The 21,935-nt window shown below is 48.6% G+C and overlaps 2 protein-coding genes across 5 annotated transcripts in view; one reads left to right on the top strand and one right to left on the bottom strand.

Moving 5' to 3' along the window:
• Positions 1-158: 158 nt before the first annotated feature.
• Positions 159-2,234, top strand: LOC111071833 (beta-1,3-galactosyltransferase brn). 4 transcript variants are annotated; one of them, XR_002607523.2, is made up of 3 exons: positions 160-656; positions 721-1,732; positions 1,791-2,234. XR_002607523.2 is itself a non-coding variant. In XM_022363363.2 (2 exons), the coding sequence occupies exons 1-2, from the start codon at positions 392-394 to the stop codon at positions 1,626-1,628; spliced, it is 1,146 nt and encodes a 381-aa protein (XP_022219055.2). In that variant the 5' UTR covers positions 159-391; the 3' UTR covers positions 1,629-2,234. The 4 variants fall into 4 exon arrangements, 2 of the variants coding, with proteins under 2 accessions (XP_022219055.2, XP_022219053.2); XR_002607522.2 differs by having other exon boundaries at positions 721-1,900; positions 1,964-2,234; XM_022363363.2 differs by having other exon boundaries at positions 159-656; positions 748-2,234.
• A 1,832-nt stretch (positions 2,235-4,066) lies between these two features.
• Positions 4,067-21,935, bottom strand: part of LOC111071873 — a 39,950-nt gene continuing 22,081 nt past the window's right edge. Inside the window, exons 4-9 of the mRNA XM_022363410.2 lie at positions 6,643-7,804; positions 6,387-6,562; positions 6,008-6,281; positions 5,654-5,948; positions 5,449-5,561; positions 4,067-5,361 (exon numbers count right to left, since the gene is read on the bottom strand). Of these exons, the coding sequence (XP_022219102.1) occupies positions 5,210-5,361; positions 5,449-5,561; positions 5,654-5,948; positions 6,008-6,281; positions 6,387-6,562; positions 6,643-7,804 (2,172 nt within the window). The 3' untranslated portion in view covers positions 4,067-5,209. The remainder of the gene's footprint in view (positions 5,362-5,448; positions 5,562-5,653; positions 5,949-6,007; positions 6,282-6,386; positions 6,563-6,642; positions 7,805-21,935) is intronic.

Here is a 21,935-nt window from a genome sequence, read left to right as displayed (position 1 = left end):
TACTGCCCTGTGTGGGCCAGTCTTTAAAAGAATAATTGAATCAACAAATGTACAATACATTTTTAGAATTTATAACATTGAACTAGACCTATCGATATATTGAAAGCGGATACCAAAACTGGTATTTTCTGCGAATGCTGATACAGGGATGTCTGTGAGGCGCTAGTGCATTTATTTGCGTTTTCTCACGGTTCCGTTGCAGTCCAGTACAATTATAACAAATAAAAAAGGAATTATTGGCCGTGTTCGTTTACATGAATGCACTTTACACCCACATGCCACACTCCCACACGTGACCAAAAACACGAAAACACACACACCCAACCCCACACACAAACAAAAAAACAAAAACAAACACAGAGTACGGGGAACAACAAGAGAATGTCAGAAGATGCGCATGCGCGGCCGCAGATTGCTTCCAATTGTTTTGTCGCTACTCATCATCGTTCTGCTGTGCTTCAGCTACATTTCGAACCATCTGCGCGACTCCTCATCCTCCGTGCCCGCCGCCAGCGATGAATTCCTGCTCCAGCTGCCCGACGACACCACATCGGCGCCCAGGCTGCGGCCCCCAGCCGGACCTCTGTTGAACCTCACCGACTTTGATTATCTGCTGGCCAGCGATGTTTGTCGCCGTGCTGACAAAGAGCTTCTGGGTGAGTGTTACAGTCTTTCGGAGTCACCTAACATGTGTCATCTTGTGTCTGTTCTCGTCTGTAGCTGTGCTAATTGTCACCTCCTATGCAGGCCACGACTCCCTGCGCGCCGCTCACCGTCAGGCCATAGCACAGAGCAAGCTGGCCGAGATGGGGTTGCAGCGGGTGTTCCTGCTGGCTGCCCTGCCGCCCAGCGAGCGTTTCCTAACCCAGGCGCAGGTGATCAGTGAGCAGGCCCGCTTTGGGGACCTGCTGCAGGGGAACTTCGTTGAGGACTACCGCAATCTAAGCTACAAGCATGTAATGGGGCTGCGCTGGGCGGCTGGCGAGTGCGAGGGACGCACCAAGTTTATCATTAAGCTGGACGACGACATAATCTACGATGTATTTCACCTGCGCCGCTACCTAGAGTCTTTGGAGGTGGGCCAGCCTACGCTGGCCACCTCGAGCACGCTGCTGGCCGGCTATGTGCTGGACGCAAAGCCGCCCATTCGCCTGCAGGCCAACAAGTGGTACGTGACGCGACAGGAGTACCCGCACGCCCTCTACCCGGCCTACCTCTCCGGCTGGCTCTACATCACCAACGTGGCGACCGCCACCCGGCTCGTGGCGGAGGCGCAGCGGGTGCCCATCTTCTGGATCGACGACACGTGGGTGACGGGGGTGGTGCGTGCGCGATTGGGCATTCCTCTGGAGCGCCATAACGACTGGTATTCGGCCAATTCGGAGTTCCTCGACTGCTGTGTGCGTGATCTGAAGCAGCACAATTTCGAGTGCGAGTACTCCGTGGGGCCCAACGGAGGCAATGATAAGCTGCTCGTCGAGTTCCTGCACCACGTGGAGAAGTGCTACTTCGACGAGTGCACCAAGAGGCCAGCGGGCAAGTCTCTCAGGGATACCTGCGTGGCGGCGGCCACGTCCCGTGTGCCCCAACACGGACTGGCCCAAGTGAAGCCTCTCAAGCTGAGATGACCTCCGTCCGGTCCACTGGCAACCCAGCAGCTTAATTTAGACCACCGACACCCAACCATCCGATTGTATCGAATGTATCCTGGTGTCCGGGATATCCTCTCATGGTACTCGATGTAGTTTTTATTTATGTTAAGGATCGCAATATCATCCATGTACCTCCAGTCTTTTAGTTTATTTAGGATTCTTCCGAGTGGAAATTCCATCTCCCCAGCCAGCGAGCTGCGCCTTCTCGTCTCAATTGACGAGCGGATCAAGCATTCCCCATGTCTCTTGTAAGTGAGTTGGAGAGGCAGCCAACATGCTGGCACCATGATTAATTCCGCTGATCCCCATAGATTATAACCAGCTCACACCAAGCTCACGTCGAATATCTACTGCCCAAAAAGAAGACGAGCTTGCCGCTAACCGGGAGTTCCGAAGCACTATCCATTCCATAGTGGGTTTTGGAACATCCACTATCCTTATATTTATGACGTACCAACCCACTAAATATATTTATGCACTGTCCGTCCCGAACCTAGACTTTAAATTTTTGCAAACCCGATAAAATCATGACAATAAAAATGTTGCCCGTTTATACGGAATATGGTGACTATTCTTGTAATTATCGAGCTATTTAAGCTTCTTGGAGTATCGAACTTGTTGGAGTTACGTGGCAATGAATACTACAATACTCGCAAATTGTAGTCTTCATTGCCAAGTAACTCCAACGTTCGATTCCAAGAAGCTTAAATCGCAATTTATTTATTTGACAATATTTCTCAAGTATTTAAAAAAAAATGGCTGTCGCTGGTAAAAAATCACATACAAACTCGTATTTTAACCGGTTTTCCTGCGAGGTGGCGTAAGAAAAATCGATCTAGAAGCCAAACAAATCAAAAAAATTAAAAAAGCGAAAAAAAACATCTCGAGAAAATTTGGGGATATATTTTTTTAAAGTCAAGCTAAAGTGCAAAAACAACCAATAATGAAGTCATGTAAATAAAAATTTACATGAAGACATGTGAGATTTCAAAATAAATCGGAAAACATTTATTTGTTCCTTTGCCTTAAGCATATGAGATATTTCTCTCAGTGTATATGACTAAATTTATATGTTTTAAAATTATATTAGATAAAAAAGAATGCTTAAAATTATTTTTTGTAGTGAAAATTACCATTAATCCTTCTTTATCGATGTAAAAAACCAAAGTTTAGCATTGAATGCACCGCAAACATGCAAATATGCACCGGAATCAAAGATCAACTTTGACTATTTTTTGAAAGGATTCCAGACATTGTAGCACCTTTTTAAATGCAGTTTGTTTCATGAAAATAAATAGATTCGTTCAAAGATATAAATTTAGCGAGCTGAAATCGCCGAAGGCTCAATACGTCATCAATTTAAACATCAAGGTGCCAGGTGAATGATAAGTTAGGTTAGGTTTATAGGGCTGCTCGACCGAAGTCGAGGTAACTCGGAGGCAAGTCTGCCCATTGTGAAATGGTGAATGATGTTTACCAATCATACAAATCGATCGACACAGTTTGCGATGAGAACGAGCTGTAAATCATTAAACAGAGTTTTGCACTCACTGTATTTGCCATGCATGCCACCCAACCTTCTACGACTTAAAGTTGGATCTCCGGCTATTTATTATGAAATTTGAACCCATCCCGGCTGTGTAATGGCACGAGATTGCTGATGTCGAATTCAAAGGCGAAATTGTTTTGCCTCCTATGAAAAAAGCTCCCTTAAATTGCTCGAAGGAAAAATAAAATTGTGTTTATTCCGAGTGGTCACGCATTATTGTATATTCTCGTATTATACATATATACAGTAATTGTTATATTGTATATGTATATAGGCTCCAGTGAGAATATTCGTTGCATACTTTTTTGCATCGAGCATACCCTGAAATATTAAAAGCGGTTCCGTTTATATTTAGATTGCATCCCCACATTATAATACAAGGAAATTTATTACTGTGGCAAAACAGCAGATCTCGGAATTTTGTGCTCCTGTTTTACGGCGAACTGTGCGGTAGCATCGGATCCAATGAGATTAAATTTGGCCTCATCCGAGAATATAATGCGTGAATCACCAAATCAACACCAAGTTGATTTCGAAAATTTAAAAGTGCGATTATAGCGGGAGTCCGAGTCCTTGCAATTAAAGTCCCTTCATTGTCCGACGTTTAACATTGCGGGACCTCGGATGATATCTGCTTTATAAATCTATGCCGAGCTGGAGGTATAAATAACTTTTCAGATACCGTCCGGAGGCAGCATGCAACCCTTTAGGGCACAGCATCGGAAGCGAACTTATTTATACAATGCTGTATGAGGGAACCTTCCTTGCTGGTGGCCACACGGTTGATCCGTATAGGATTATCCTATTCTGTCCTTCCGCCTTTATCACATGCCAACTGCCAACGGGGGAAGGAAACACGGTTGCCTTGTCATTATCGTTCTTTATTATCATAAATAGATTTAAATTAAATAAATGCAATACAATTAAGCACAATTTCACTTTGTTTCTAATGAAATTACGTTTCTTGTTCTTATTTTCCTTTTGCTTTGACCGGCGTTCTTAGTTTCGTTTCTTGATTGCTTTTGTTTGCTGTTTATTGCGTACCTTTTAAAATTAAATAAATGTGAGTGCGTGTGTTGGGTGTGAAGGTGTGTGTGTGTGTGTTGTTTATGAATGTGAGTGCTGAAATATGTAGGTGTGTGAGTGAGTGCGAATGTGCGCTTCGGCGGCCGCAGTCTCTATAGAAGTTACAAAATGGCCTCTATCCCATCGCTTCTCTCTCTCGCACTCGTGCGGGCCCTCGCGATGTTCTGGGATTCGCCCTTTCGTAACTTTATAGAAAGTACGCGCTCGCAGCTTTTTCTTAATTTTTTTTTGTTTTATTTTCATACTATTCGCATATTTGAAATGTGCACAGCAAAGTTCTCTTTGCTTCTCCTTCTTCTCTAGCTTTTCCTCGCTTTCGTTTCATTCTTAGTTTTTTGTGTGATGAAAATTTTTCTCTTCTTTTCTTTTCTTTTCTTTTCGTTTTAGTTTTTTTCTATAGGCAAACATCTCACGCCCTAAGTCTAAATAAATATAAATAAATAAATTGTATATTAAGTATATTAATGTGTATATCAATTAAAAAAAAAAACAAAAAATTATACGGTTGTCATTGGGTGATGTGGTGAGCGGTGTGTGGTGGGTGGGCGGTGTGTGTGTGTGTGTGTGCGTGCGAGTGTGGTGTCTAATGGTGAACTCTGTTCTGCTCTTAAGCTTCACTTACAGCAAAAGAGCGGGCAGAGACAGCTTGGGCAAGAGAGAGACAAAGCGATAGCTAGACTTGCACAGTTATAGAGGTGTGATATGTATGTGTTCTGTTGTGTGTGAGAGGGAGAGACCGAGTGTCCGAGTGTGTTGTGTGAGTGACAATTTTTACTGTGTATTTTGTTTTTGTTTTCTTTTCGTTCTTTCATTTTCATTTTCGTTTTTACTTTTAACTCTTTCTGCATTTGTTGTAGTTATAGTTTTAGTTTTAGTTTCCCTTCCTTGCTTTCTTTCGTTCTGCGTCTGAAGACTCTTAGACTTATGCTACGATCTTGTGGGGCTGCATCCACTTCTTCATGTAGTAGCAGAACAGGGTGGAGATGTAGAGGAGGATCATCAGCGCACAGGTCACAGCCAGCGCCAGCACCGACGTCTTCGTGGGGCAGGGCTCGATGATGGTCACAGTCTTGTCTGTGTGGGGGCAGAAACGGGACGAAACGAAAGGGCATTGAGGTTAACTTTCCTTGCAGTTTGAGGGGAGGCGGGCTTGCGGCTTACCTTTGGCAAAGTCTGTGCTGGGATCTGCCTTGAAGAATTCGCGTTTCTCATCGCCAAAGTCCAGGACCAGAATCTCCTGCGAGATGTTCATGGTGGTGTTCTTGGAATCATTGCTGAGGAGAGAAGGAAAAGAAGATGAGAAGAGTCAGAGTCCGAGTCAGACATGCCTGCAATGTGCAGTGATTGTGGATGGTAGTAGACTCACTTATCGATCGAGCGACGACGCCTCCTGCCCAGCGACTCGAAGGACTCCATGTTCCATTCACAGACGGCCGGCTCACAGGGGCCGAGGCAGTACTTGACGTTGCACTGGAAGATGACGCCGTAGCTCTCGGTGAAGCGAAAAGCCTCGTAGGTGGATTGCAGGGCATTGCCGTCGGCTGTGAATCCTGGGAAGATGGTGGGATCAGTGGGGCAGCCGTCGTCGTCGATGATCTTGAAGCTGGTGCGTGCATCCTTGGCCATGGCCACACACGAGCGGGCGAAGATGCCGTAGGGAGCTGCAGAGGAGCAGGCATTAGAATTCGTTTCCCACCCACCTCCAGTGGCGTATACTCACTGTCTTCGGGTATCTCGATGCGGAAGTTGAGGCGGTCTCCAATGCGCACTGTCTCCACCTCGCGTTGGCGCGTGTCCAGGATGCGGATCCTTGGTGGCGGTGCCTCCGGCGACGAGTTGATGTGGATCATGTCCGGGTCGCGGATCGGCATCATGCCGAAGGTGATGTTCTTCGAGCTCATGTCGTATGTGCACTTCACCTTGTAGATCTTGTCCGCCTTGGTCATCACCACGCTATGGTGCTGCAGCACCACCGTGTTCGAATAGACGCCAGTCTGATGCAGATGGCAGATGGCAAATGGAGATGAGGGTTTGCTTATTGCCATTTAGATACAAAAGTAAAGGGTTCCCGGGTTGCGGGCTCCTGCAGAATCACTTACCACGCTCTGAGTGTTGCAGTCCTGTCCGATCATGGTCAGATCCAGGCGGAAGGCGTCCGAGTTGATCACATCGATGTTGCAGGTCTCGGAGCGTCCCAAAGCGTAGATGCGACCGTTGAAGGGCTTGTTGGTTCGCACCTGGACCGCGATCCTCGTGTCCTTGCAGTGCACAGAAACTGAAGGGGAGAAATTGAAGAGGGAAATCAGCTGAGGATCCAGAGGGATGGAGGGATGGAGGGATGGAGAGATCACTCACCATCGTAGCAAGTGCCAGTCTTGTCGCAGTTGACATCGTTGCGGGTGAGGTTGGTGAGATTGGGGTCCTCGATGGTGTCCAGGCTGACGGGCAGCGTGTCGATCTTGTCGAGGGTGCCTGGGGGAGAGCCGGGCCCGGAGGCGGACTTCTCGCACTGGTTCTCAAAGTACTGGCCGATGGGCTCGCCGTGGTCGATGAGGGGGCGCTCGTGGTTGAGGTAGGTGGAGGGGCCGTCGGGCAGGGTCTTGTGGTCGAGGTGGTACAGCCGGCAGTTGTACTGGGCGCCCTGCGGCTGGCCCAGGTAGAGGAAGGAGCGGCACAGGAACTCGGACTCGATCTCGCAGGCCAGCCGGCAGGCCGACTCGGAGGTCACCTGCAACTCCTTGTCCGTGTAGTAGTGGAGGCCGACGTACTGGGCCACCTTCTCCTCGGAGACACCCATGCGCTGGGCGTTGGCGAAGGAGCGCGTGTTCTTGCAGGCCTGGGCCGGCTTCAGGCAGAGGTTCTCGAAGTAATCGGTGCCCTGGGCGTCCACCAGCTGGACGAACTGGCCGGAGCTGCGTCGGTCCGAGTCGCTCAGCACGCACTTCATGTTGTTGTAGTCGTACTCCACGGAGCGGCACACGAAGCGCTTCTCGTTGAGGCAGGCGGACAGGCAGGCCTCCTTGGTGCTGGTGTAGATGAGGGCGTTGTCCAGTCCGCGGATCACCTTGTTGGGCACCCGCTCGAACGACCACGGCCTGTGGCACACGTTCTCGCTGCGCAGCTGCAGCTTCACCATGTAGTACATGTTGGCCGACCGCTGGGGCGCCGCCGAGGGGTTGGCCGCCGAGGAGTCGTTCTGCAGCTGGCAGTGCGTCTCCTGCGAGGGTGACAGCGGATTCACAACGAAGCTGAATGCGGCCGCCTGGCAGTCGGCCTCCTCGCGGCACCAGCCCTGGCACTCGTACAGCGACAGGTTCTTCACGCTGTAGTACGTGTTGCCCGGAAAGTCAAAGTCTGTCAGCTTCTCGAACGCCATGCGGGCCTCCACCGCGCCGCCGGGCAGCGCCACCAGGAGCACGGCCATGGCCGAGACCATCATCAGACCCATGGAGATCGTGTGTGTGCTGCGAGCGGCCCTCCCGCTGATACTGCTGCTCGATCCTGACTGCATTGCCATCTGCAAGAGGTTGGAAAGGTTGGAACCTTGGGTTAGTTTCAGACTCGGTTCAATAGGGATAGGGAAAGGAAAGGGAATCCATTCCATAACCGGAATGAACCAATGGAGGGGAAGGAGGAGCTGCAGCTGGAGCTTCCGTTGGGTGAGTCCCAGTTAATTCCTTGACGATATATGGATAGGGAGGATAGGGATGAGTGAATGTGCTTAAGAGGCGAGGCGAGGCAACTCTCTGCAGTTCCCAGCCAGTTGAGGTGCCCTCTCCCCCTTGCCTTGCCTTGCCTTGCCTTCCCTGTCGTTCCGCTCTCTGATCGCGACTGCTGACAGCCTCCATTTGAAAGGTGGCCGAGAGAGAGGAGGCGCAAGAGTAGCCAGTGGGAGGGGCTGCACTAAAGAGGAAGCGGGCCACGAAGACGATACAGTTGCATCCAGCTGCTGCGCGCTGCACAAGTTGCTACTTCCGCTGTCGGCTCGGCCCATTACACGCTTAACTAAACGCCGTACCACCGAACCACCGAACCACCGAACCAATAAAATCTGTGGCATGACCAGAATACCCCACAGTCGCAGTGACGGCAGGGATTCCCATTACCTGTGGTCAGCTAGGTTCGTTGGCTCCCAAAAGACATCTTCCCACATCGACAGCCACAGCCACATCGACAGCCACATCGACTGGCTGAGTGAATGCAACTGGTGAGACTTTAATGAGCTCGCTGGCTGGAATGGGCTGGGAGAGGAGAACTTTTGTTGACGATCTGCGGTTAGAAATTCTAATGTCTCCCCAGCGATAGGATAGCCATCCCGCAGCTCGTAGTCCCCAGTTCTCTGCCCCGCACCGCACCGTCCCGCTCCGTTCCCAATCTCCTTCCAATTCCAGTCGCAATCTCCGGCAGCACAAACAACTTTTTGGCATTCCTGTGGTTTCCATTCGAACGGGTAGCAAATTGCTTTCTGTGGATAGCCATCCCATCCCATCCCATCCCAAGCCAAGCCAAGCAACCCATTCATCCAATTGACCTCAGTGCGCATGACGGTTCAGCAGGCTGACCCCGCTGTCCGCAAGAGGGATGAGAGGCAGGGATGTGGTCCCATGTGCCCATGTGGCCATGTGCAAGTGGGTGGGTGGTCACACGCGGAAAGGGAAATCAAATCGATTGCGTTGATTGGAGGGAACACCCGAAGGAAGTAAATGAGCGGTGCATGGAGCTGGTAACAGGATGGAGAGCAGTGCATACACGAAGCAAGTGCTGATGCGGCCAATCTCCCAGTCGGACAAGTATTTAGTCACTCAACCACTTCTCGGATTGGGCGATAGAAAAGAGAGATTGAACCAAAGAAAGAGCATCAGCGCACCAAGCGGAAGGAATGAAGGAAGGAAGGAAGGAAGGAAGGAAGGAAGGATCGCTTCCTTCGAGTGGATATGCATCTCCAGCGGGTGTCATCAATCGTACACCAATTCGCCGAATTATTTGTACAAACACTCGACCATAGACCATTCCAGATACACCATAGACTCATTCATTCATTCATTCATCCCCAGTCATGGATTATTTAACTGCATTCATTTGCATTCATTTCTGGCTGTCCCTAGCCCTGGCCCTGGCCCGGGGCCCATCCTCAAATGGACAAACCAAACTCTTGCGGAAGCTAATGCCATATATGTATGTATATGTTATGTATGTATGTACATACATATACGTATGTATGTATGTATGCCTGTATATATGTATGTATGTATTTTTGTATGTGCTTAGAGCAGCATTTAAGACGCAATTTATGGGCTTTTAAACGAAATTCAATGGAGAGGGGAGGGACGGGGCAGGTGGTGCAGCTAGTTCCAGCCCCGCAGCAATTATATTTACATATTCAATTCAATTTGTATTGCGAAAATTGTACAGAACGAAGCGAAACAGAAGAGAACAGAGGAGAACAGAACAGAACAGTAACCGAAACCGAAACCTGGAGTCTTCTCTTTCAGGGCAATTATTTCAGGCATACGAGTGCCTTTTCCTGCTGTGATTATAGAGCCCGGAACGTGGCTATTACCCACAATATTAGCTGACGGTCAGTCGCCCAACACGAGCTGCAAATGGGCAAATGGTCACATGGGTAAGGAGACCGGCCGATAGGAGCTAGCAATCGGGGAAGGATAACCCAGAGATGAAAGCTGAGAGTCGATGATCGGGATATGTGATAGGGGATAGGGGGAGGGAGAGGGAGAGGGGACAAAGGCCAGTGCCAAATGATGTTGTTGCACCGGCGTGTCCGATTGCAGGGCCAACAGCAGAGCTGCAACACAGAATGCGAACAGAGCAACATCTGCAACATCTGCAACATCTGCAACATCGACAACATCGACAACAACGACAAAGACAGCGACAAGGGCAACAGCAACAGCAACAGCAAGAGAAACAACAACTGAAGCAGCGACAGCGACAACAAATGTTCAGCTGTATGAAATAGGTGGCAAAGACAGCGGAATGCCTGCTGCATGCCACAAATCGCATCCTCCTGCGACGGGCACGACGGGAACTGTAACGAGAACAACCAGCAACAGAAATTGCAACTGCAACTGCAACTGCAACAAATCCAAGAGGCAAACTTCGCCAGCAGCGGGGACTCAACGGGAGCCGATCTGAAATATTGTTGTTGGCCCCACTCTGCCGTGGCAAATGCAGTTGTCCTGCACTCACGGTGCATTCAGAAGGGGCAGAGCAACCTACAGCCACAAGCTATTCGATAGTTGGACAAATGGTGGAAAACTCTTCGATCGGCAGCATTCACTGATCATAACTAATGCATAACTATGCACAGATGTCGCATTTTATGGAGCCACTACACAGCTCATATATATCATATATCATATATATGCTGTATATGTATATGTTTCGATTCCAACCAGATCAGCGCACAGGGTGTACCAAATTCGTTGCAGAGCTAACTTTCTCCGAGTATATGTACAGTGTGCACACACAATACATACCAAGATGTGTTTATGCATTCTCAAATTCCCAATCCAAATGGGAGGTTAGCTCCCCGAGACCCTATAGAGGTTGTCCCGACTGGGTATGGCCTGGACAGCCGCACCGCCAGGCTAGGTAGGCCAAAGGAAGTGCACTGGAAGCGAGAAGGAAACAGGGGAAGCAGAGCCAATTACATGATCCGCAGAGTACACAGAGTGTACGAGTATATGGCAGCGATCAGCGATCAGCGATCACCGATCTGTGGGGCTCGATAAGGCCGATCGCCCTGGACATATCCGGCTGTTGACGTCATTGTGGGGCTGCCTCTCGAGGAGGAGTGCTGCGATTGCCGGCTCACGAGTCTTGTTATTTATAGTCCCTGGCGAGGTTTATTTTTGGCCTCCGACCATGATTCCCCGCCCTGATTCGCGTCCTTGGACCATTTCAAATTTGAGTGGATCGTTTCTGGGATTTGGTGGTTCCTGCAATTACAGAAACCCTCTGGAAGGGGGGGCTGCCGACTATTGCTATTGGGTGGGCTAGCCAGCCAGCCAGCCAGCTCCCTGAAGGTCACACGCCATGCCAACTGTTTCTCTTCCCATTTGAGTGCTCTCTTTGCTAATTATGGGGTGAGGTGGGGCATGGGTGGGGAGGGGAACAGCGGAATGGCAGCAGATCGATGGACTGGCACTGACTCGGCGCTGCTCTCTCCCCATCAGCTGTGGCCGCCTCAACTGGTCAATGGTCAATGGTCTTTCCGCACCGCCCTCCCCCCGTGGCTGCCCTGCCCCGTTGGGCACTGTGGCCAGTGGCGCGTACTTCGGGTTAGGCGCTGGAACCCGGCAATCAAGAAAATTTGCAGTTACGCTCGCTGGCGAGGAGAAAGGAGGAACGAAATGGAATCGAATCGAATCTAAGGGAAGGGCGTTCATTCTTTTAGCGGTTTTGCGGAAAACGAAGAAGTACACCCAGAAGCAGGAGGAGGAGGAGGAGGAGGAGAAGGAGAAGGAGGAGAATCAGTTGAAGAAGCAGCCACACTGGACTAAAGGTTATCATTAGGCACGCTTACTTCTTCTACGTCTTCTTTGGCTCCACTGGCTCCACTGGCTCCACTGACTTCTCTTCCTCCTCGTGTGATTATTTTTGCTTCCTCTTTGGCTGCCTTCTCCTTTATCTTGTTTTGTTTGGACCTCTAATTACGCTCAAGAGAATGGCAGTTGCATCATAAGGAGCCCACGAGCAGAGAGCGGGGAGCGGGGGGAGGAGCGATAGAGCCAGCGCTGGATTTCGTTAGAGAGTGAAGGGGAAAAATAAACCCAGAAAGGTCTAACTGGGGGGCTAAATATTAGCTGATCGGTGAGGGAAGGTAAGGGGTGGGGAGGGGAAGGGGATCACCAGTGAAAGTCCCACAGATGTGATTATGTCAATTAAAAAAAAGTAAAATTTCTTCTTCTCATTTCTGGCCTAGGAAACGAACGAAGAATGAGAAGATACAAAAGAGGGGAAAGTTTAACTGTCGCCTTTCCCACTCCCACTCCCACTCCCACGCTATACGCAAGAAGACGCTGTTCTATGTGCATAAATAGATGGTACATAGATAGTATATAAGGCGTGGCACTGGAGTTTCCTATTTAAGATCCACAGCGAGAGCAAAAACTATCATCGACTCCCTCCCTACCACCCGCCAAGTGCCACCACGCCACTCTCTCAGTGTGGCTACAGTCGGGGGGCACATCCAATTTGTCAGAGATGAGGAGGAAACAGTAAATGCCAAATAATTGGTCATGGCAAATGCGATGCGATTTGGTTGTCAATCAAAACGAAACGAAATGAAATGAAATGAAATATTTCACAGGCGAAAGGAATGCCGCAAGGGGCCGGGGTCAAGGGGGGACGGACCAGCCATTCACTTTGCATTCAGTGTGCACTTGTTCCACATAACCTCTCCCAGTGCTTCGCACACGATCCGATCAGATCCGAGCAGCAACAGTCGCAGCCAGCAAAAACGACTCCGCCAAAGGAATTATGAGCGTGCACATGTGTCAGTGCGAACGGATGTCTGTCTCTCGGGCTCTCGGTCCTCTCTTTACTTCTCTCCCCAGCTTCCGTCCCTTTCCCTCTGACATCTTTGGTGTGTTGTTTGCCCTGTCCACTCGATCAATTGGCGAAACTGCATTGAGTATCGTAGATACCGGCAAGAGGAAATGCTCTTCAGCAAAAAAAAAAACATATTGAAAATTAAGAAAGAATAGAAAGGAAGCTTCATGTGCCGAATCTTTTGATACCCTCGAAATGATGGATCTACCAATGATACGGTCATCTGAATATGACCCATCGATTTGGCTTCGCCCATGAATCAACGCAGGAATCTAAGGAACAAATGAGAACAATATTATAAGATCCGTTGGACTATCTTCGAATTATGCCGGACACATGGAGCAGAAGTGGCTCAAGCTAAGCAGACCAGTCTGCTATTAATAGAAGATTCAATTCCACCCACTTATTGTACATATCTATGTCTGACAAAATAGCAGCACCCTCTGGCAAGGGTATCGAAACCAGAGAACATCAGAGGAAACCTTTTCATTTAATGCAATTTGTTGCCGCTGCTGTCCCTGTCACAACACGCGAATGTGAATGGGAATGGGAATGGGGATACAGAAGAAAAAGTGAGAGAGAGAGAGAGAGAAAGAGAAGGAGAGAGGGATCACACTCAATCACTTAGCTGGTGGCGGCCTTCCCCTTCCCCTACCCCCACCACACACCCCAACCCCTTTCCACTCCTTTCCTATGGGGCTCACACCTCTCGCTGCATTTGCAATTATGTAATTTTCAATCATCGCCAGGCCTAAAGATGCGCCCCAACGAAGTGCCAGCGAGCCAAGTTGAAGCACCTGCCATGCGTGCACACTCCACTCTTGTCGCCCCACCATACTCCCATACGCAGGTGCCTGCCGGTTCCCCATTCCCTTCTATGTATGTACATATATATGTATGTATAACCATTTCTGCAATAGAAGTGCGAAGAAGTAATAATTGCTATCGAACAATGAACGTGGCCAGCAGTTGCTGCCAGTCCCACATCCCCACATCCACATCCCCACATCCACTCCACCACATCCACTCCACGTATTTCCCATTCCCACTCTGGACTGTTCCCATTCCCGGCCTAAGGTGCACGACTGTGCTATGTGTGCAGTGTGCTGTGTGTGTGTGTGTGTGTGCTAAACGAAAATATTAAAAGTCATAATTACAAAAATGGAGAGCTAGTGGAGAGGGAGCAAAAGAGCACCGATCAGAGAGTGAGCAGGCCTTCTAAGACTGGAAAATTGCATTGGGATTCTGTTCAGCTTTAATTTAGAGCAACGTCTTCTGCTTGCTGCTGCTCCCTCTCCGGCAGCGCTTCCCTTCTTCTCCTCATCCATCCTCCTCCTCCTGCTGCTGTGGACCGAGAGCGAGATGTGTTGCAGCTGCGCCTCGGTCAAGCGCCATCTATTAGTCTGCACTGCGCTCTCGAGAACCGTTACAAATTTAACAGAGTTGACACCCACTTCGAGGCAGACAAAATTTGATCAGGTTTGGCATAGGGGAGCCAGAGGGAAATGCTCCATCACACCGGCAGTTGCTAGGGCAGCTATTCGATTTGGTAATCCGCTTTGGATAAAATACGACTGCCATCTGCTTGCACTAACTAGCTAGTCGGGCTTAGTCGCTTATTTCTGGGCTTCTATAAACATCTGTGCTACATCACCATAATACCCATATACTCGTACTCGTTACTCGTACTCGTACATATTAAGCTATAAAAACACAATCAAGTTTCCAGCAAACATTCGAGCTCAAGCTCCGACTGGCCTGGATCCCTGGAACGCTTGGAAAGTCTGGAAAGCCTGGAAAACGTTGAATGCCTGGAAAGTGGCGTGGACCAAGAGAAAGGTGCCGCTTCCCAATACGGGGGTGCTTAGAGGCGGGCATCCCAGGGCGGGGCCATGTGAAAAATAGATGCAGCTGCCTCCTCTTGCCATTGTTGTTGGGGTTCTGCGTTCTGAGTTCTGCGTTCTGCGATCTGCTGGTGCGCTTCTTTGTCTTAAATTTTATTTTTATTTTCATTTTATTTTTGTTGCTGTTGTTGCTGTTGTTGCTGTTGTTGCTGTTGTTTTTGTTGTTTGTTAGAACCGGAAATTTATTGCATAACAAGTTGGCCGAGCAACGATATCCTCCTCTTTGGTCTTGGTCTTTGGAGCTGCCTCAAGGTTGTTGCAGCACACTAACACCAGGCTACACCTGGACACATGTGGCAAGTGGAGAGTTATTTGAAAGTGCTGCCTCTCCGTCGCCGTCGCCGTCGTCGTAGCCATTGCCATTGCCATTGCCGTCGATGCAGGCACCAAGATATGCAACATGAGCAAAGGAATGAGGAGGGTATGGGTGTATGGGTGTATGGGGGCATGGGGACATGGTATGGTAAGGAGTGGGAGCCGAAACGGGTGTGGCTCTCTGCCTCCTGTTCAGGCGCTGGAACGTGCAACGTGCAACATTCAACAGAAACGATACCAAAAGAAACTAAACATTTCATAAATTCTTGCCACAGAATAAATGTTTTGAATGGCTTTCCGATGGGGCTTCTCGCTCCAGATGCGTATCGCCGTGGATGTACGGTGCGGAGTGGACACAGTAGGGGATGGGGAGCCTCTTGTGCTGTGGAACCTCCATACCGCCATACCTTTCTACCTCACCTCCCTCACTGCTCGCGCTTGGTGTGTTCTTTTTGGCAGTTGTCCCATCAATCGCTCATTGTCAGATTCATTCTGCCACAAAGAGGCAGGGAGTCAGCCGGGGCCCCAATAGAGAAAGAGATGGCAGCAGCAGCAAGGCGAGCAGAGGAAGAGAAGATATCGCACTGCTTGTGCGTGGAAGCAGAGTGATGGGTAATGGGTAATGGGTGGATGGTCGCCGCCGAAGCTCTCTGCGCTTCGCGGAAGTTGGCCAACAAAAGCCATTAGCCCAGGCGGAGATGGAGATGGAGATGGGCAGCGACTGAGGCTGAGGCTGAAGCTGAACCTGAGGGATTGGGGCACCATCAGCAGCAACAACAAAGAACAGGAGTCATTAGAGGTGCATTTGAGGCAGCGGAATGTGTCCGAGAGCCCCAGCTCGAAAACTCTCTCAAAAGAATCCAAGATCTAGCTCCGACTGCCACTGCCACTGCCACTGCAACATCAGGTCTCCAGTGCCAGGCAACAACGTTGCATGATTTATGGCAATTATGAGGAGCTACAGCAGCAGCAGCAGCAGCAACAACATCACCAACATCAGCCTGCCACGATGACAAGGGAGCTGGGGCAGTGGCTGGGACTGGGAAAGGGGCAGTGGCTGTGGCCTGGCCAGCAGAAGCAAATGAACTGCGATGGCAACTGCAAGTGTAGACTTCAAAGTTTCAGCAATTAATTGCAATTGCACTCGAGCGGCCCAAAAATGTGGGCATGGCCAGGCCAGGCCGGTATTAGCATTGGAGGCAGTGCCGCCGCGAGGAGAGTGCCGCCAGTCCACCTGGAATGCTGGGAAATTGTGGAAAAACTGTTGGAGTCTGTCGGAGTCATCATCACTTTGAGGATCAGTGCATCAAGAGGAATGCCAGTCAGGTGGAGCCGTGACAGCCGAGACCCCAGTGGATGGATGGAGAGCCGAGGGTAATCGGAGACCTCAACGTGATTGGTATTGAAAGAGAAGAGGAGGTGATGTCATGGGTACGTACTCGTACAATATGTAGGACGGCATGGGATGGGTTACTCGTACTTTGATTTACCCGTGGGATCAGTCAGCTGAGTCCATTGATTGGGATTACCGAAGAAGCAAGTGGTACGGACAATTTGAGCGCTTTTTAGAGAGAGTAAAGTGCCCTTGTTCAACAAGAATCTCCTGGCAGGGCTAGGAGGGCTTTGGATCTTTATTAGATCAGTCTTCATTAGAAGTCTTTTTAGGGTGTGGTCTTAAAATGCGGTTTCAATTCCTTCTTCCAGTTCTTCTTGCAGTTCCCGCGAACGTCCATCGTCCATCGATCACCAGATACGGGGACACAGGGATGGGGAGCTGTCAGGCCTCATAATCGTAGTGAGGATCGGCATCGCTCTGCGGCGCTTTTCCGCGTTGACATCTCTGTTCAGTCTGCCAGCAATCTGTGAGTATTTTTAGCCAACTATGATAGCTTGGACATGTTTAATACATCGCTCATTACAACAGGCCTGACACCTTGCCTCAACAACAACCACAGCCACAACGCCGACGACGACGACGACAACGACAAGTGCCTGGACCGCATCTGCATCTGCATATACGGATAACACAGTTGGGTGTGGACTGGAGCTCTGTGGGCAATTGGCGCTAGACAGGCACAGTCCCAGCCCCCGCCCCAGCCCTAGCCCTAGCCCTAGCCCGGTCCGAGGCCCTCATTAAAAATATTTGCAATTTAAAGAGGAAAACAAGCTGGAGCCGGGGGTCTGGCCTCAGCTTCGGCCTATTTTTAAATGCAAAACTCGCGCCGTCACACGACAAGGCAATCAGGACATGGAAATAATTGAATGCGCCACAGCCAAAGACCAATACGAAGAGCAAGAGCAAGAGCAAGAACAAGACCAAGACCAAGAAGAGGGGCAGATGCAGCAGCAGGTGGGGCACGGTGGGGTAGTGTGTCAGCAACAGAAGCAAGTGGAATGGCAAATGGCAACAGATGAAGATGACCAATTTGCTGCAACATGTTTCAAGGGAGCACAACAGAACACAGCACAGAACACAGCACAGCACAGCACAGGGAGGAGAGAGGACAGAGGAAATACCCGGCAGATAAGCAAATGTAAACCAACTTGCATTAGTGCCACTGCCACTGCCACAGCCACCTGCCACTTGCCCCACCACCCTTCCGGTGCCTTGGTTTAAGTGGCCCATTGTGGCTCATTTTGTGGTTTGTGCAATTTTAAGAACAACATTTAATTAAAGGCAGCAACAAGAGCAACAAGGCCGGAGATGGTTGAGTACGCGACGTGCACCCCGATCAACTGACTCTAATGCAACATGTGGCAACTGCCTCCTCTCTCTCTCACTCCCTCTCTTAAACTTTCCTTTTCTGTACATATACACATACATACATATATATGTACATTGTACATACTCGTATACATATGTATGTATATTCAAACATTTGCTGCTGCGGAAACAAAAGACTTGGGCAACAAACTAAACTCTGACACAAAGCGAATGGGTGGGGAAAGCCGTGGAGAACAAGGGGTGCTAGAGTGACCAAGGCATTCCATTGCACGGCAATCCGTTTCATTCCATTCCGTTTCGTTCCGTTTTCTAACTGTTTCCAGCGATTAGGCAAATCGTTTTGGCCAAACGCGCAAATTGCCAACATTTCTCTGTCAATTATGGGCCATTATTGAACCAATTAGACCCGTCCGTCTCTCCACTCTATCTCCACTCTCTATCTTCTCTGCATTCTCTCTTCTAAGCCTCTCTGTCTGCCCCTCTTTCTCCGCCCCAAAGGAAATACTAAACAAATTGAAACGAAATTGAAAGAAAGTTGAATGCAAATTATTGTGCGTAAATTTATCAGAGAAAGAGCCAAAAGAGGTACATGTATACTCGTCTATGTATTGGGGGGGCTACGAGATAGAAGCAGAAGCAGGAGCCACGCCATTAAACAAGCCAAACAAGAAGATGCGGGCCAAAAGAGAGAAAGAAAGAGAGAGAGCGAGAGAGAGAGGGAGAGAGAGAGGGAGATAGATGGATGTGGGGAGGGGGCTCGCTATTTGCTATTTGCTATTTGTTTAAGTTGGCTTTAACAGCTTGCGGACGTTTGCCGTTAGTTGACCTGGTTAAGAGCGGTTAAGCCAACTGTCAGAGAGCCAACCAGAAAGACAGAGAGAGACAGAAACAGATGCAGAGAAAGATAAAGATAAAGAGAGAGGGAGAGGGAGCGATGAAGAGTGCGAGAGATATCTAACTACGATTTGAATGCTCAAAATTTTAATACTGGCAGATGGCAAAAGGTCATCCATCCATCCATCGTCGTTCCACCACATTACATCCTCTCCCCAGCCCACGCAAATTACCCGCAACGCACGTATTTAGATAGATGATCAGACCAGGCGGGAACAGGAGAGGATTGGATGGGGATGGAGATGGGGATGGGGATGGGGACAGGCTATAGGCCAAGCAATAGAGAATGCTGCACTGTCATTAGTCGGCCCTCGAGCCACTTGAAGATGATCATCCGATAATGCTGTTTGCTCAATTCACTCCACACTCCTCACTCCCCACTCTTCACCGCATCCGCCAGCCATCCTTTCCCCTGGGACAACATGCTTGCATGTTAATGACGCACAATTGCAGGGCCTCCACATCCACATCAGCATCCACATGCCCAACAGCGGGCCATCCACAGCCACAACCACATCCACATCCAAATCCACATCAATGGCTAAGTTCCAACGCATTGGAATGCCAACAATGGAGGCCTCACTGGTCTGGTCTGGACTGGCCCCCACGTCTGTCGCATTAGCCGATTTAGTTGCAGCTCGGTTTGCGCCTAATAGAAAGAGACATCACAGACAGTGTGGCTTATTAAGTTGATTGGCCTGTGATTCGGTGATTCGGAGATTCGGTGATTCGGGGGAGCCACATTAATGGGATCCCAACACAGCAAGGCGAGGGTTCCTCCTTCCTTGAACATTGATTTAATTTCTAGCATTATGTTGCCATAATTCCTGCCACACTACCTGCCACTATTTGCATGTCCATAGCCCTTTTCCCGTTTAAATACTGCGTTCATTTGATTCCCAAGCAGTGGACAGTCACTTTCGATGGGTCAGTCGACTGTCCCATTTGGGGATTGATCGAACAATCGAAGTGAAACTCTTGCCCATCTCTCGTGGGATGAGGCGATGCCCACTTGACCGGCCTGGGCGCAGGTGTGGCAGAGCAGTTTCGACAGTTTCGATATTGGGAATGTGCGTTGTTTGACGGGCTTCCCCAGTCACTGATCCCAATTTAAGGAAAGGAGAGGCCCACGTGGAAAGCGGTCACAAGAAGTAGGCCAAGTTCTGGCGGCACTCAAGCACAGACACACTCACACACTCACACACTCACACATCGGACATGCACGAAAAGCGGACGTCGCCAATGGCGGTTTGGGAGCAACCGTGTCAAAGATTCAGCTGTTGATGCAACCACTTCGGCCTCCTCTGCCACAGCCACTGCCACTGCCACAGCCACTACCTCTGCCTCCGCTTTAGCTGTAGCAATCAGCAACAGAAACAGAAACAGCTTTAATCGCCTGTGCCTGTGCCTTTGCCTTTGCCGCTGCAGCTTCAGCTTCAGCCCCCAGTCTGAGCCATGCAAATCCGTTCAAATGCTGGTATTGGATGTGGGTCAGGCGGATATTCATTTGGCTGGCGCTGTAGCGGCCACTGGCCCCTGTGCAGGCCAGCTTGGAGTTCGGAGCGGCCCAATCTCGGACAGAGCTGGCACTCCCCTCCCTCTATCCAGCTCCAGCTCCAGCTGCAGCAGCGCTGCACTTGAAGTGTCGGAAAGCTGTTGGGAGGTTGGCTAAATCAAACCAGTTCCCTCCAGTGTGAGAAATGCATCAGCTAATGTCCCTCCTCGCCAGACTCCACTCGAGTCGTCTTCTTCTCTCCCCTCCCCCATCCCTACTCGTCACATCCCATCCTCTATCGCCGCTGAATTGTCACTTCTGTCTCTCTTTGTGGTCAAATGAGTTTCTGCGGCTTCTGGCCTCTTCCCGCCTCGGTTGGCTTGGTTTCCTTTCTGCCTCGTTCCGCTTTTTGTATGGCTGGCTGATGATTCTGAACATACATACGTTTATGAGAAAGGAATTTCGAGTATTTATGCTAAGCGTTAGACGGACGAGAGCTGCCACCCTGGGCTGGCCACAGACAGAAAAACTCTTCTTAATGAACTCAATTTGATGCTGGCACATAATTGCCTTTGAGCGTTTGGCTTCAGCTGTAATCGATAGGCCATGTGTCCATAAATATGCCTACATACATATGTATCTATGTATTTTTATGTATATGCATGTACTCCTAAAATAAATATGTGATTTTTAAATATGAACATAGTTGAATTAAATGTGTAGAATTCACTTTGATTCAAAAATAATATTGTTAAAAAGGCTTTTCTAATTTTAAATCAAAGGGAAAACTATTTATTTTATAATATAAAAATAGTTCAAATAAATACTAAAAATGTTTAATTTCATTTAATAAAAAATATTTAAAATAAAAGTTTTTCCATTTGATTTTAAGACAATAATTTTGAAATCAATTCATATTAATATTTAATTTAAATATGAAACATATTAAACTACAAATTGAATATATTATATTATATTTTAAAGTGTTTTGTACTAAGATTAAATACATACATATAGCCGTATTAAAAAAGCCATTTTAATACAATTATATTTGAATAAAAGTGAAGTCTATATAATTTTACTATATTTGTATTTAAAAATCGCATTTTAAATGCAAATATGATTTTGGTTATTTTTACTATGCCTTTTTTCTATGAGTGTATGTACATATGTAAATCTCAATCATTGATCACAATTTTCTGTTGGAAAGTTCATACTGATAAAAAACAATTTGCCAAACATACATATGTACATACATATGTACATACATATGTATGTAAGATTTGTTTCTGTAGCTCTTCGTCTGTCTCTTTTGTTAATTATTTTTACTTTCCCCGCTCACTCCACCTCCTCCTTTATTGATTGGCGTCCAACCATTGCCCATTGCCCCGATCTTCTTCTCATTCTTCGGCTCTTTCCTAAATTTTCACCGTAACTATTTCATTTTCTTTTTCGTCTTTAATTGCCGCCTGACATTTATTACTATCTTTTCTTCGCTGTCTTCGCTCTTGATGATGTTTTTCACTCGAATGTGGAGCGACCAAACCAAAAAATGCTCATTATGCATGGTGCAGTGCCAACTGTACCCCTTCCTCATCCCACATCCCACCTCCACCCCCACCCCCATCACCATCACCATCAACAACCACCGACCGCCTCTCTGGGCTACGTGCCTTGTCAAAAGGCCTTTGTCGAAAAGCCTTTCCTCCGCATTTGTCGCTTGAGAACTTTTCATTTTCAT

This window comes from Drosophila obscura, unplaced genomic scaffold, assembly GCF_018151105.1.
Source record: "Drosophila obscura isolate BZ-5 IFL unplaced genomic scaffold, ASM1815110v1 contig_96, whole genome shotgun sequence".
Classification (NCBI taxonomy): domain Eukaryota; kingdom Metazoa; phylum Arthropoda; class Insecta; order Diptera; family Drosophilidae; genus Drosophila; species Drosophila obscura.
Note: the sequence above shows the minus strand (reverse complement) of the source record. Positions and strands in the feature narration are given on the sequence as shown.